Source organism: Anomalospiza imberbis, chromosome 12, assembly GCF_031753505.1.
Source record: "Anomalospiza imberbis isolate Cuckoo-Finch-1a 21T00152 chromosome 12, ASM3175350v1, whole genome shotgun sequence".
NCBI classification, from domain to species: domain Eukaryota; kingdom Metazoa; phylum Chordata; class Aves; order Passeriformes; family Viduidae; genus Anomalospiza; species Anomalospiza imberbis.
This window is the reverse complement of record NC_089692.1, coordinates 3,113,137-3,129,431: the sequence shown is the minus strand read 5'-3', so window position 1 is coordinate 3,129,431 and position 16,295 is coordinate 3,113,137. Positions and strand designations below refer to the sequence as shown.

At 42.2% G+C, this 16,295-nt stretch overlaps 1 protein-coding gene and 2 long non-coding RNA genes across 3 annotated transcripts in view; 1 reads left to right on the top strand and 2 right to left on the bottom strand.

Annotated features, from left to right (window-relative positions):
* Window positions 1-13,089, bottom strand: part of SLC7A10 (solute carrier family 7 member 10) — a 40,316-nt gene extending 27,227 nt beyond the window's left edge. The window contains exon 1 of the mRNA XM_068202495.1: window positions 12,958-13,089. Coding sequence (XP_068058596.1) covers window positions 12,958-13,051 — 94 coding nt within the window. The 5' untranslated portion in view covers window positions 13,052-13,089. The remainder of the gene's footprint in view (window positions 1-12,957) is intronic.
* Window positions 257-3,603, top strand: LOC137481047 (uncharacterized). Its single transcript, XR_011003271.1, has 2 exons — window positions 257-925; window positions 3,507-3,603. It is a non-coding gene; the product is annotated as an uncharacterized lncRNA (long non-coding RNA).
* On the bottom strand, window positions 3,216-6,580 carry LOC137481048 (uncharacterized). Its single transcript, XR_011003272.1, has 2 exons — window positions 4,998-6,580; window positions 3,216-4,041 (listed from the first exon to the last, which is right to left on the bottom strand). It is a non-coding gene; the product is annotated as an uncharacterized lncRNA (long non-coding RNA).
* Window positions 13,090-16,295: the final 3,206 nt, after the last annotated feature.

Genomic DNA, 16,295 nt, shown 5'->3' with positions numbered 1-16,295 from the left:
TGCTGTGCCTCAGACAAGGACAACATGACAGACACAGCTTTTTAGCAGCCGCTCTTCAGCCCTACTCACGCCAGTGGTAAAGACCCCTGCACCATCTTTGAAGCATAATTTGTTTTCTGGAAAATGCTGGATTTTTTTCCTTTTTTCTCCCCCTAACTCTATTCTTTTTGCTCATTGTGATTGATCACGGTGAACAGATTATTCAGTCTGGAAAATTCATCAGCAGCTTTCCAGAGCGAAAGCCTCTTGCTGTCCATTCCTGAAAGCTGTCAGTCCTCATGGATGTGTCATTGCCCGAATCAGAAAGATTAAATAAAACATCAGGATGCAATTTGGAGAGTTACACAGCACACAGAAGGATTTTTTGTTAGACAAGTCTAGGCTCTAGAGGAAGAAACCAACCTGGAAGTTGGCACATCTCTCTGACCCCCATATTGCTCCACACTCCCTGCTTACCTCTGCAGCTTTCTGCTGTGAAAAATGCTCCTCCTTGCAAATTAAAACTCTGTTTGCATGTATTGGTGTCCTTGGAACCCTCAGCTATGGCTGCCAAAAACCCATGTGTGCTCTGCACCACCAAGGGACAGTGTGGGGATTTATGGGGCAGCATTACAGGAATGAGCAGCTCTGGAGAAAAAACACAGCTTGAACTTGATTGCTCAACTGCAAATAAAGCAAAACCTAATTCCCACCTTTGCCTCTGATTTTCTCTCAGATGACTGGGTTTTATGCCTTCTGCTCTGATTCCACAAAGGTGAGCCCTGCAAAAGTGACCTCAGACTCAGGCTAGTTGGTGGATTTTTGACTGTGCTTACACAGCTTCTGCAAACTTGGGATCCATTAAGAGCATCTCTAAACCAGGCATCACTTAATCCTTGATTTCTGAAGGGGAATAATGGGAACTTCAGAATGCTAAACTTTTAAGGTAAAGCTTATTCTTCAGTATTACCCTGAACAGTAAAAGGCTAAAATGTTCACAGTGCCTTCCTGAATTGAAATTCCTGACAATACATATTTAAAACAAAGCTATATGAAAATGGCAGTAACAAATCATCCAAATACATCAACTGTTGTGTTGTAGCTCATGTTATGTTATCGAAAAGAAAGACTGGTTTAGAACTGCTATTGCCTAGGATCTTACACAACCTTATTTTGGATGCAGATGTAAACAAGACATGAACTTCTTAGCAAAGCTTGGGGTTGTTGCAGATTTCACACCTTCTTAAAGGGAAATCATTCAAGCTCTCAAGTTTACATTCTTCTGGCTGTAAATCTGTGTTAGCATATTCTGTGTAGTTAGTTTTGCCTCTTAGCACGGTAATCTCAGCATTTACATCTCTAAGTGGCTTTATCTCTGTTTTATCAAGGAATGCAAAGATAGGCTATGGTCAATGAACTGAGGTGGAATTTAAAAGCAAAAAAAAAAAAAAGGTATTTATGCTTCCTGGGGCATGCACAGCTATTGCACAATGATACCTGACTTAAAGCTTGCACTTAACTCAAAATGCACTTTGGTAAACAGCTCAACATGAGTTTAAATGAGTTTTACAAACACCTATCAGCCCAGTATACACTTTGACAGACACCACTTATGATGCTGGGTTGCTGTCCTCATGTATTTAGAACCAGTGCTGACTTGTATCTTAACTTTATTTTTAAATATATAATTTATTTTAAATAACATGTTTAGACAATTTTACTGCAGAGAACTAGAAACTCCTGGATTTCCAAAAGAAATGGCAGCTTTTCTTGCAGTTCTTAAATATCTTTGATCTGGGAATTTACGGACCTGTTGTAATATGATCAAGAGTTAGCAATATTGCTATATAATATTCTTACGCATGTATGAATCTTGTATTTGCAAATATCACAACTATCTTTTGAAATTAAGTATTTTCAGAATTATAAGGCTTCATGTTGCTCACTGATGTCTTGATGTAACAGGTTTATCTAAGCAGTTGACCACCTGTATAAAAAAATTCATCAAAAGAATGTCACTCCTGCCCATTGTACAGAAAAACATGTTCAGAGAATAGTTTGAGTACACAGAAACATAGAATTAAATTAGCTAGTCCTGCAAAATAGATGTTAATACAGACTTGAACATCCCTGCCATCACAGTGCATGGGACCCAGGTTACAATTGACACCTTCTGGTCTAGTTTGGCAAGAGACTGGAGATCTGCCTTGTTTTCGCCTTCCCTAGTTTCCTAAAGTATCAGACTTATGGTTGAAGCCTGTTCTTTATAAATGTCACTTCACAGAAGTTTTCTCCTTGGTTTTTGGTTTTTCAGTTGTAGTGCTTCAGAGCAGCTAACTCTCAGCCAAGAGCTCCTCAGACTATTTTGGAAGGCCTCAAAGGGAAACAAAAGGATTTCAATAGATGCTATATGCACAGACCTCTCTTCAGGGAGGGTCTGTGAGTTGGTGGCTGGAAGTGAATTTGCTCCTTTTGCCCTTTGTGTGCCCCTTTCCCTGTCTGAAATACAGAGGATGATCCCCACCTGCTGTGAAGGGCAGCCAGGATGCTGCTCCTGTCCCCTGGCTATGTTTGGTCAATGACAAGTATATTCATCTTTGGATTTGTTGTAAAATGAGTGAATGGGACTGGCCCTATTAATTCAGTTAATGAGAACAGATGACACTTGTTGGCATTGCTGTCTGCTGTGCAAGCTGAACACAGTGAGGTTCATTCTCAAATGACTGCCAACCTCACACAGGTATGTGGGCAATAAAGGATTGATGTGTTCTGCAGCTAGCTGCTTTTATTTAATTTAAAGCCTATGAGGCAATGAAGTCCTCCACTCCTGTTGCCTTCAGTAGGATTTGAGGGACTTGGGAACCAGTTAAGAAAAGGGACTTTAATTTTCTGTCAGGAGCACAAACATGTGAAGGAGAGCTATTCCTTCTGCATGCACTTTAATATGTACAGGATTGGGCACCTTTTGTAAAGTCTCCTTAAATCTTGCTGTGTTGCTAGGGAACTGGCCCTGTCCACAACCAAAAAACATGGAGACATTGTGTCCTACTGGTTTCTGGCAGAGTTTACCATAAGAAATGGCTTAATTGCAACAAGATCTACTAACAGGAGTACAAAAAATGTGATTTGTCAGCTTTTTTGTCAGCTTTTTTTTTAATTACAAATATTTTAATTCTATCACACACATGGAAATCCCTTTCAAGCTGAAGGTTAGGCATGTGAGGACAGCACCAGAATCAAACACTTCTTTCCTTTATTCTTTAAAATACTGATTCAGCTATTTTTAAATTTACTTGAGTCAAAGTACAGTGTTTGCAAGCTTAACAAGCTTGGATACTCTCTACTCTTTTGTACTAACTAAGGCTATTACTATTTTCAAGACTCTCAGAAAAGACTTGATTATGTATGTTTCCAAAATGTATGGTTTTTCAAGTTTTCAGACTGCATTTAGAAGTATCAGAAAAAAATAAACTTGTATTACGGAGACCTAGAATGACATTTCTGATACAGTTTCTTATCCCTTTCAGGACATCAGAACTATCTGAGTTGTTTTAAATTAGTGATAAAACAAGGCTTGAAACCCCAGATACCAAAGAATAAGTCTGCTATCAAAACAGGACAAAATCTGGGCAGAGAAAAAAATAAGCCACGAGGAAATCAAAATGAAATATAATCAGAGGTGACCTCCCTTAAAACAAACAAGTAAATCCTGTCCTATTAAGCTCTCAGGAGAGCTGCTAAAGAATTTTGAAATAATCCAGACAAGGAACTCAACCCCACATTTTCATTCTTATCAGTCTTTTTCTTGCAACTCCCTAAGAAAAAATGATCCCTTGTGTGTTTTGTACAAAAGGATGAATTTTTATGATATAAAAGCACACACTTTAAAGCTGTAAGTCCTCATTCCTTGGCAGTCATTATCTTCAGGTTTATGGAGAAACACATATTGATCCTTTCCAAGGCATAGGTGGGCAGGGAGGCAAGAAACACTCTTCTGGATCCATCAGCCTTCTTCGTGGGGCCTGACCAGGAGCAATCTCACAGCATAGTACCATTAAAAACCTGTAATATGTGGCACCTGCTACTAGCTTTTTCTCCTTCTCTCAGGATAGTTACAAACTTTAACAGCAAAACCAAGGAAGACACTGAGGAACTGGGAGACTAGCCAAGTAAGGATGTTTTTTGTCACACCTGTAGCTTATAATGTCATATACGTGTACACAAGGGCAATGGCCTTTCACAAAACTCCTTGTGTTACAGAGAAGGCGTTTCAATATTCAGACCTCAACTTTTGTCTTCCACTTGTCTGGATGCATCTCTGCAAAAGAGCAACTTTTTATACTGACTGCTCATCCCTGTGTGGTTTTCTAACCCAAAGTTAATGTACAATAATTAATGTGCCTGTGTGTTGGCCAGTGCTACATGTGAATTAGAAATTTTGTGATGGGCAGCCTTGTGACATTCATTGCCACAGATCACATTAACATTGTGGATTTTAGCTCTCTGACCCAGTGTATTCAACAGAATGAGATTCTTCCTTAACTTGGTTTCTCCTGGTATTTGTGGATGTAAATAAGGCCCTTACATTGTTCAAACCTAAATTTTTGTGGTATACTATTTTAAGATGTTTGGCCTGATCCAGATTAAGCAGCTTCATATAACTGATGAAAGAGCTATTGTTTTTCACAGCAGAAAAACTGCCACTCATCCAGATCACTGACCTATTTCTTGGAGTTAGAAGTAACCTTTCTAAAGTTTTACTGATTTTAAATGGTATGGTTTACACTATTGATATTTTGGTCCCACATCTGAAGTGTGATTACGCCATTATTTAAGAATCAGATAAAAAAGAATTCAACTTGATTTTCAGATGCAAAAAGATTTTAGTTTTCTGTAAGTTTTGGTACTATTCTAAAGAAAGTGTTAAATCAATCAGAGCAATTCAGTACCAGGGGTTATTCCATTACTCAATGATACAGAAATCCCTCAGACTTAAACATCACCAGTGTGGCCCTCACCACTTTCCTTGCTCTGAGATCCAGTGGAATTTGCCTCTATTGCCTGCAAGAGATGATGAACCATGTCTAAAAGCAAGAATTTAAACAGCTCACCCTAACACTACACTGGTTCATCCATTACCCTGCAATCAGAAAAACAGCATCTGCAAGTTCCTGAAGATGGGAACAGTTTGTAGACAATCACTCTTCAAATCTTGCTTTTCACTCCTGACTTGCAAAAGCCAGAAGAAAACATTAGGAGAATAAACTAATACTGCATAAAGAGATTTTGTGGAGGCTGATGTGAATAAATGTGTTTGTCACTACACATATCTCTCCTCTGCAGGACAACAGGGCTTGCATATTCTCTATGCTTTCTCACTATACAGAGAGGGATACAAGCATTTTAAAAGGACTTAGGGTGTTGAGATGCTCAGTCAATGTTGGATTGCTGGCTCCCTGCTCTTTGCCATGGAACATCTGCTAAAGAACTCTTTGGGAGAGTTCTGGGGTTTTAAGGACCAGCAGAATACATCATTGTTAGGATGTTTTATATTTGGGGCACTTCAGTACTGACAAATGCCTTCTCATTTTATCATGCTGCAATCAAGATGACAAAAAAGTGTGGCAGCTAGTAGAGATTCCCCCCACAGTACAACAAAAAACAGGGTCTCAAAAGGAAAAGTTTGGCACATGAAAAGCTGCAAACAAAAAAAAAACTAAACCTCCACCAAACCATTTCTGCTTGTTGTGAGCCTGCCAAAGCAGAGCAGACTTTCTCAACAGAAAAGGCTACATTATGCTAGAAGGAAATGAGCTGCAAGGCACAGGAAAAGGGAACACGAGTGGAGATTTATGGCACTGCTGAAAGCAGGCACTGTACTGCCAGATCAGGAGAGAGACACTTACCAAAGGATGCTACCTTTGTTAGTTCATCTGTCAAGGAAGGGGTTTCTGTTGTAGGGTATCTGAACTCCTGGCACTCACTGCACAGAGCTCATTGCTTCAGCCTTGTGATCAGTCACTGTGTCTCAATCAGAATTTTCTACTTTTTTTACAAGGTAGGAAGGTAAAAACCCCCAAAAACTAGTAAAACTCACCCAAACTAAACCCACTCAAACCAAAACCATCAGTCAGTGAATACTTGATAGCTAATGACTTGGAAACAGAATTGTGTGGCAATTGTTGCAGAAAAGTACAAATTTAGCCTTTTTTTTTTCTTTCTTCATATTGTACATGTGGAACTTCATATGCTGAATTATCCTTGATACAGACTGCAGCAGAAAGGCACATTTGTGGACAAACAAACCCCTTTTCTTTCTCCAGAAATATTCAGTAAAGAAAAATATAAAGTTAAGGCTTTTAGGGCTCTTTTCCCCCCTCTTCCTCTGCCAGGAATTTCTAATTACAGCTCCTTTTTAGACTTCCTCTGTAAATCAGTTTAGTCTCAGAGGTATGCTGCTAGCACAGAGAAGTTGCAGAATCTCCCTGAATTTTTACCAACCTTAATTTGAACTTTGCCATGATTTTTACTTTCAAGTGAAACTGCAGCTCCTTTTCAGCTCCCTAAACTCAAGTGCAACGCTACCCCTAACAACTGTGATGGAGAACTGTATGCTGGAACAGAAGAACGTGGGCATATGGTATCACCCTTAGAATATCATGCCATAAATGCAACTTGCATTTTGGATGGGAAACTGCTGGGCCAAGGGAAATACAGGTTGGATATTAGGACAAAGTTTTTTACAGAATGGGTGATAAAGTTCTGGAATGGTCTACCCAGGGAGGTGGTGGAGTCCCCATCCCTGATGTGTTTAACAAAGCCTGGATGTGGCACTGGGTGCCAGGGTTTAGTTGAGGTGGTGGGGCTGGGTTGGACTCCTGATCTTGAAGGTCTTTTCCAACCTGGTGATTCTGTGAATTCTGTGATCTCCAGCTTTGTTTTTTTCCAAATGCAGGGTTGGATCTTTCTCAGTCATATGAACCCTTTTTCCTATTGGGTACTATATACTAAATTATGGATACTTATCAGCTTAAATGTATATCTAGAATGTGGACATGTAATTTTCAGTAGTTTTGAATCTGAGCCTAAGCCTCTGAGCTACATGGAAAAAACTCTCAAGGCTCTCAAAAGTGTTTTTGTGGTTTCTCACTAATAAGGAATATGTGCCATTTATCTCAAAGATTGACTGCTGACTTTACTAAACCATAATTTGCATTTAAGAGAGGACAAGATACTGAATTACAGTTCTCTGCAGTCCAGAGCTCGATCCTGAACTATTGCCCTGAAAAAAAACAGTTGTGCATTTGTAAATACTTTGTGTGTTACATCAGAAAGTTCCATGTGGAACTAAATGCTCAAAATATTAGTTAGCAAAGCGTGCAAGATAAGGAAGGCTGACTCCTTTCTAAGGTGTTTAGAAACAATTTTTTTTGAGAGAGAAGCATTGAAGTGTAATCTGTATTACTCTCACAAGTCACCAAACAAAAGTGTGTCCTGAAACTTCAGTTAGCTATAAGAGTGAAATGCTCTCGCACGGATTCAGAGAGGGAGAAAATTCTTGCTGCAACAACACTGTTTTCTGTGACTCCAGGCAGGATCACAGAAATCAGGAAAAATCATCCAGTAATGTAGGTGGTGGTTCTCTGCTTTTTTTTTTTCATACATCTTTCTTTCTGCTGCAGTCCTGTAACTTGGGTACTACTCCAGTGAAGTCCATTGGGTCTGACTAGTAATGATCTCCTAATGATTTGAAATGTTACTTGATTAACAGATGGATCTGATTCAATGACCAAAACCCAGTCTACTTAAGCAATGGTGGCACATGAAACATGACCAGAGAGGATACAGCAAGCACTGTGTATTAATACCTATCCATTTCCACTTGAAAAAGAGGAATATAAAGGCTATTCCCAGTTCCACATGTCCTCTCTCCCCAGTGTTAAGCTAGCAGCTTGCTGAATCCTAGATTTCTGCCAACAAAGACTATCTGTGGGATTTAAAGGGGTGTCAGAATGGCAGGAGGCACAGCAGTAAGGAGACAGCTAATTGACACACAGGAAGGCTGGCAAATGGTTTTTTGTTACTGACAAGGAGGCAAAATCACACTGGAGTGCTGCACTTGGAAGTGATATTTATGCAAATAAAAGCTTCCAGGTACATGCATATGCAATTATTTGTATGTAAGTATGATGACAGGCAGATATAATGACAACCAAGGCGACTCAGTTGTTTTCTTGATGGATTACCATGGTGTGGGCAGGAAATTGCACTCCATACTAGGACAACTCTGACTAAGGAAGCATCTCTGATGGAAGGAGGCTTTTCAGCTTGTAGGCATTCTGCTGAGAGCATCCACTGGGTGGCTGACTGATGTCAGCTAGGATGGAAGTAAGCCTGTGCTGTTCCCTGGGCAGTGTGGACAGATAAATTCCAGAAAGTTACTTTCAGAACCAGCAAAAACTGAACATACTGCTCACTGGTCAGCTGAATATAGTTTTGTTACTAAATCAGGAACCAGTTTATAAGGGATCTTACATCAAATTTGTGTGTGAGTGGAGTAAGTACCACAAGCATATTTTAAACAATGCCAAGTCAGCTGATGCAGATAACTTGACTGCCTGTGCTCAGCAAAATAAGGAGATGTATTTAGTTTTAGCTGACATATTTCATTGTAGTTGAATTTGTAAGTCTTCTAGTAGGTCTCATATAACCTGATATTAAATCATTCATGAGTATACAACAGATTTCATCATAATGCTAGTATGACCCTATGGCTACTTTCATGCAGTTTTACAACCACACAAATAAAGGTTTTAAGAGTGTTTAACTGTTTGTTTTGTATAATGTTACTTGATCTGTATTAAACAGTCAAACAACCCTTTTAACATGTGTTACATATACAATTTGTGTATATAGTTAAATATACATTTCTAATATAAGAATGGTGAATTTTGTTGTCCAGACCCAAAGAACAAGGCTGGTATAAGACATTAATCAGCCTGCACTTTCTAGTTCTTGTATTTTCTAAAGAACAATGGAATGTGATAGAAATTACATCAAGTCATGGAACTTCTTACTTAGCTTTTTATCCACACAGGCAAGACTCCAAGGAAGGCACTGTATAGCTAAGAAGCCCGTGCTCTAAGAAAATATACATGCAATAATCTTAATTACATACACAGTTCTACAAGTGAGATGTAAAGCCAGCATGTGCATGTGCATAAAATAACTGTTCAATTAAATACAGCATTGATTTCTGTGTCTGCTAAATAAAATCTAGTGTGCATTTCAAACCATGATATACTATCTATAAGATATTATCTAGGAGATAATAACACATGTATGTCACTACTTTTTAAGCTGTATCACTTCATCTAAGTATTGGCAAGCTTGATTTGCAGTGCATGTGAGTGCATTAGATTATTAATGTCTGGAGCCCATGAGAGATTTGTTTTCACTGTACGTAACCACGTCTGAGAGCAGTTTGGGTGCTTCTACAGCATGTCTCAGGCACTTTCCAAAAGTGTTCTTTCTGTGACAGAGATGAATTGCCAGAAAGATTTGCTACTACTACTAAACACTCTTCAGTTTCACAGTCATTAACTACCAGTCTCTATTTAGAGTTAAAGGGTTTTGTCTTTAGTACCTGTATTTACATCAGGATACTCAGAAGAGCTGTCTTCTGCCTCAGTGTGAAATAAACTGGAAATAGCCTTCTTCTCTAATCAGGCTTGTTTGTAAACAAGTTAAAAATATAAATGAAGTAATGAAAGATAGACTTCTGTTGTACAAAAGTTAGGCTGCTGGAAGAAATCAGGAGACTGTTCTGTGGGGTGGATATAGGAAAGACATATTCCTAATTTGTTGTAGTTTATTACGGGGTTTTTTCTGCATAGATTTTTGTTAGATGAATGATATTTCTTATGGCAAAACCTTTCAAACCTCTATAAGAGGAGGATAAACATTTGAAAGGATGAGTTTTGTGAGTGCATTAAGACAGCATAGCAATTTATTGTTTTGATGAATACCTCTGTTGCAAAAGTAGTAAGAAAATTGCCCTACAATTCAAAACACATCGAGAAGATTGAAAAGGAAGACCTGTTTTCCAGGGATTAGCACAGGGTATGGGAGCTTCAGGACAACTGGCAGGATACAGGCTGTCTGTGCCCTCCCTGCTCCCTGAACCAGGATGTGCCCCATATCCACAGGACAGGCTGAGCCCCTCCTTAGCTCTGACAGCCATGGCATGTTTAACCTGGATGATGCGATGTACCCAGAGAGGCTGTTTTTATTCTCTTGGTTGCAACTCTGATGGAGTACTAAGAGACTGCAAATTCTACAGACTACATCCTGCCATCACTGGAATACTCTCAAATACAGTGTAATGGTGACAAAGGTGCTCCCAGCCCCAAGCCTTCTCTTTCACTCCATGTCACTGCTTTCTGAGTGCTCCCCAGCACAATCTGACTCCCCAGCTCTGCAACTCATATATAATACCTTATTTTAAAGAAGCAGAGTTAGTGTATAGAAGGCAACCACAAACTTATTAATCACACATTTATAAACTCGTATTTTACATTATTTTTCAAATACTGCCTCATGTTTCCTCTTCTTAATTACTAGAAGATTATAATTCTCTTTTATCCATCCTGCAGCTGATTAGAATTGTAGAACAGTCAGCTAAACCAGAACATTTAGCATAATGCTGGCAGATCACAGCATCAAACTTCTTTTTGATAATATAAAAATATGCTCATACATTTTCAGTACCTGCAAGAACATTTAAAGAAAAATAAGAAAGCATAATCCTTATGTCCATACAGAGCAAGATGAGGTTTTTTCAAAAGCGATTTCTGGTTTTCTTGGTGTTCTCAAGTATGTTCTCAGTATGACTTTGCTGTGGGATGCATCAGAATCTGGTGTCTAAACCCCTGAAATGGGTTTCCCTCCTCCACTCAAAACCAGGAAATCCAATATAATGGCTGACATAAAAGTCCTGGTCTGTCCTTTGGTCTGTTCCACAGACTCTTGACACACTGACTGCATCTGCTTTTTCCATGCTATTGAAACACTTGGAAATAAATCATTCGCCTATGTTAAATTCTATCAAACAGAAAATCTGTGAGTTAACTGGTTGCCTAATATCAACTTGGATCAACTACTTTATTTTTTATATAAGATTTCATTTAACAATGGCTTGCAAGCCAGTCTGATGTAATTTACAGTGTCCTCTGATTTGAGGCTGTCATGTTTTATGCAGTGACACCTACAAAGCTAGACTATATTCCTACTACATACCACTCTGTTACAGAAGACTTTGATACGTGATGTAATTTCATGCATCTGCACACAAACAAATCAAACTAAAAACAGGATCCTATGGTTGTGTTTCAAATGTCTTCTATGAAAATATGGGGGAATTTGCAGAAGAATTTTTAGGCTTTATGTGGCAAAGCAGATAACCTTCTCTAACACTTAGACCACTTGAGAGTACTACAGTTTATCATAAATGTCAGTGCTTTTCCCTGCTCAAATGTCCCTGATTAGATGAGAGGCTATTTCACAAGATTTATTTTGGACAGGCATGACATATATTAATTCTGCTTGCAGGATATTGCAAATAAGGTTGATGAAAGGTTGACTGGGAGAGAAAGGTAGCAGTCTCAAGGTACCATTCTGTAATACCTAACAAATGACAGAGATGCCATAAATCTTCCCTATGGCCAATAGCAACTCAGAGAATACCTAACCCTGGAAGTGCCTTACCTACAGCAATGTGCAGCACTCAATTCTTCATTCTAACACAAGGTCATCTGTGCTCCACTGAGATCCAGAACCGAGATTTTCCCCTTAAATATGCTGAGGGATTCAAAAGAAAGGTACCTTTGGATATGAAGAACACATCTACCCAAAAACTGCAGGTACAGGTTTTAGTGTTTCACTATGGGAATGGACTGAAATGTTTTCCTTTCATCTAACAGCCTTGCTCACAATGATCCTGTTCAATGGCATTGAATTTTAAATTTTTTTTTGCAAGACCGTATCCACCTACACTGGACATAAAGGCATAGATGACAAAGACCATAAAATTGCAGTAGGGCATCATGATCACCTATAGGAAGCATGCAGTTTACTCCTCCTCCTCAAGCTTGGTGACATCAATCACAGAGACATTCGGGGTGTCCCAGCCAATTCTGCTACTGAACAGTGTATTCCCATGGGTGCTGCCACGGACCTTGACACAACTGTCACTGCGAGTCTTGTCCCCATGTCTTGGTGACAGGAACGGCTGGGTCTTCCTACGGGGTTTTCAGGCTGACTGGGTTAGTACAGGCTGCTTTTATTGACCGGGGCAAATCTTCCCTCCCCACGCTTGCCCCCACACCTCCAGCGCCAAGGCGGCCGTGAGGGAGCGCAGCGAGGGACAGTGCTGAGCACACCGTGCCCCAGTTTCCCAGTTTGACTCCTACGGGAGCGGCAGGCTCAGCCCCGCTGGTGACCGCGCTGCCAGCGATGGCTGCTGCGGGACAGCACCGCTGCCAGCTGGCGCCGCAGCCACTGCGGGTCCCGGGACAGCCGCGAGTGCCTTCCGAGAGCCACGCTGCCACCTGCACTCTGAGGAACAAACGGATCAATCTGCTTTAGCCTGATAAGCGCCGCAGGAGCCTCAGCAGCTCACCGGGCACCGGGAAAAGACTTTAGGAAACCTCACGATCTGGCGCTCAGCTGAACGGCTGGGCAGAGGGGGTTACTCCAAGTGGCAGCTCAGCACAGACCGTGTGTCACAGCCACTCGCCGCCCAGCTCGCCGCCGGCCGAGCCGCACCGTGCAGCAGCGCGCCGTCCCCGCGCCGGTGCCGCACACCTGCCCGCGGAGCCGTGCATCGCCGACCGCCGCCTGTCCCCGCGCCGGCCGGTCCCGAGCCCCCGCCGCGGCGGCAGCACAGCCGGGCGGGAGGGCTGTCAGCGGCGCCCTTACCGATGATGATGGCACAGGCGCTCACCAGCCCGATCTCCTTCTTCAGCGCCACCCGCTCGGGGCCGCCGGGCGCGCGCTGCTCGCCGCCGGCCATCGCTGCCCGCGCTGCTCTGCCCCGCGCGCATGCGCCGCCCCGCGGGCCGGGGCCGGGGCCGGGGCCGGGGCCGGGGGGGCGCGGGACCCCTGAGGGCGGCGGTGCCCGGGGGCCGCGCGTCACTCGGGGCGCGGCCGCCCCCGGCACCTGCGGGCGTGTCCCCAGGGAGCCGCGGGGACAGCGGAGCCAGCGCTGTGCGGCGAGGGCTCAGCGCCGGGCTCGGGCATTCGGCGTGCCGGGCAGCGGGACCTGCCCGGCGCCACGAGCCAGCCTGGCGCCGTGCCCGGGCCCCCTGACAGAGCCGGCCCCGCGCGGGCTCCGAGGCGACCGCCTCCCCTGGGGCTCTGTAAGCTGAGGTAGTGCGATAACGTAAAGAACAAGCATTTTATTGCTTGTCATCGGTACTGCCAGAGTTAAAACCAGGATGCCCAAGATTGGCTGTTTTCCGTACTTTTTGCGTTAGTTTCTCCGCTCTTTCTTCCCGCGTTGTTTGACACTTGTGAAGGGATCCTGCACCGGCTCCTTCGCACCCGCGGGGGCTGAGGGCTGAGGGGCTGTGTGCCCCACCGCCCGCGGGGCTCGCCGGCCGGCAGCGGCTGCTGACGAGCTACAGCTGGGGCTATCTGCCGGGCAGCTCAAGGAAAGAAACGTTTCCTTTCCTCACACAGGGATGGAGCTTAAATGCTGGGATGTGCGTTCGGCAAATCTTTTGCTCTGTGAACAAACTGCCTTCGCAAGAATGTCAATGAATGAAGTCTGCTCTCATATGATACCAAAAAGCTAAATCGCAGCTTGGGATCCGGGGCTCCTCTCTCAAGCTGTAACAGCCAAGGGTTTATTGATGGAAATGCCTAGTTCGTTACTCGTTTATAAGATGAACACCTTCCTGAGGCCATTTCTATGTTCAGCTAAGACCCCCGTGCAGGTCTGAAAGTGCACAGGTTAGAAACATTTCCTAAGAAGATGATGTGGTAACTGACAACGTGCATCAGTGGGGCAGACAGTGAGGCAGTGGAAATTGGTTGTGGCGGGGTGGAACAGGGTTTCTGGATTTCACCTCAGTGAAGGAAGTTGGGAGGTTTCTGTGGTGACATCAATCTGATTTTCTTTGTCTTTACAATGAAAAGTATGACCTGACAACTGGTAAGCCTTTTGAGAAAATCCGTGGATTATTCATAGAAAGCTGATAATTGTGATTTTACTTTATACTTCTGCTTTATTATGCTGCTTTTATAGAAAGGCTTACTGATTTTCAGAGGCTGAGGCTTCTTTCCTAAGTTGATCTACTGCTCTGTTTCTGAACGAACTGCATCACTAACCACTTATAAGTTGTCCTTCTATTGAACTACTATGTGATTTTTTATAAGAAAGTTTACAAGAGGGGTTCCTTTTTGGACTATCTAAACAGTACTAGTGTTTTCCTTTTAAAGACTACGAAATATATGCAAAGACTGGAAACAAAGTTTCAGGAATTCAAAAGTAACCTGATGTATTAGGTGTTTCCTCTAGGTGCCCTAATTGCCTCATAGCTTTGTTTCTTAGCATCTCATGTATATTCTAGTAGGTACTGCTGAAAGTCTCTACATGTTAGCCTTATACAGACATTGTACTATATTTTGGGAAAGTTTTCTATGATAGTCTATTTCTTTTGTAAAAGCTAAAAAAATTAGTTTGAACGTTGTTAAAAAAGTACAAAAGTCAAGAAATATGTGAATGAATGGTGTTTCTAACTCTACTGAGTCTCAAGAACCTAATGGAATTTAGGCTTAATTAACCTTTACAGAAAAACCACACAATCTGTTAAATGAATGACACTTAGAAGGATGTCACTCTGCTTGTTTTCTTTGGCTGTGGTAAAAATGTTGGTTCGCTCTGAAATGTGTGTATTATCTTTGTGGTATTGTAAGGAAGATAGAAATCCCAGTCAGCCCTCTTGGACTGATGAGTGAGCAACAGAGCATGCTGGCTATGGATGATGAAAATAAATGCTGGAATTCCATTAACTCTAATTATCTTCAAATCAACAGATCAGTAGCTGCAGGATTTATAAAAAAATATTCTGGCCAGTTTAGAGGGCTTTGGCAGGGAAAATGCTAGATATTTGTACCTGTGTGTACTCTGCCTGCTGATAGGAATATTTTGTCCTGTAATTGTTCTTCCTTACTGAAAGCCAAGAGGAAAAACTAAGTGACTATATTGATTTAACAAGTAATAAGAAGGAAAAACCTAACAGAAAGGCACCAGACATCTCTCCTTAGGAGAGGTAGTCAAGAAACCATTAAAGTTGTGAAAAGCAGAGGAACCTTAAAGCATTTTGTCTTGCTATCCAGTTTCACCTTGTGTGCATTTTGAACAAGGCTAAAAGAGCTGGCACTGGAGAACTGTGGGGTGAAATCTCAGCTTCATCCCAGTGAAACCTTTTGCAGCAAAAACTTTAATGAACTGCCACATCTCACTGTGGCTTAGAATGGCAGGATATTGTCCATTACACCTTACAGTTTCAGCACCAGATCCTGGTTTGTGAGTTTGACCCTTGAGGGCAGCATTGTGCCCTTGCCTTTGTGTAGGGCTGCTCCCAGGAGGAATAGGCAGCCTTTGTGGCCGGGCAGGGTGCGCTGCCTGGGCAGCTGTGCTTCCAGGGGCTTCTGACACAGCAGACCCCAACGCTCAGCTGCCTGCCCAAGCAGGGACCTTAAAAATGTCCACTTGAGGGGACCTTGCCCTGAGAACTGAAATTAAAGCTATACTCTTGCCTTTTTCTCAAGGTGCTTAGCATTAATTTCCTAGGTGCTTCTTTGTGGCATCTCTGCCAGAATGTACTCCCTAATGCAGGTCAGAGCCCTGTGGGCAGTTTAGCCTGGTTACTTGGTGGGCACATGGGGTTTTGGGTGCAGCTGTGTTGGTGAGGAAGGAGGATGGTGGCTGTGCAGCAGCAGCACAGTCCCTTCCTGCCACATGAGACTGACTTCATGCCCTATGGATTAAAGGTTAAGGGCAAGGGGGTGCAGCCAAGAAATCTGTGCTAATAACTTAATTTAGAATTGTAATCCTGGACCACTGTAGAGAACTTAATTTTCCTCACTTGTCCCAGGACAAATTCTTTCCCTAAATCCATATAAAGAACGTTGATTTACTAATTCTTTTCCCAGGGTGTGCATAATAATTTACTTTCCTTTTCAAAGTTTTAAGTGTTTTACTACTGGTGAAGGATTAAGCATGTGGCTGTTTACAACACAAGTTTTCA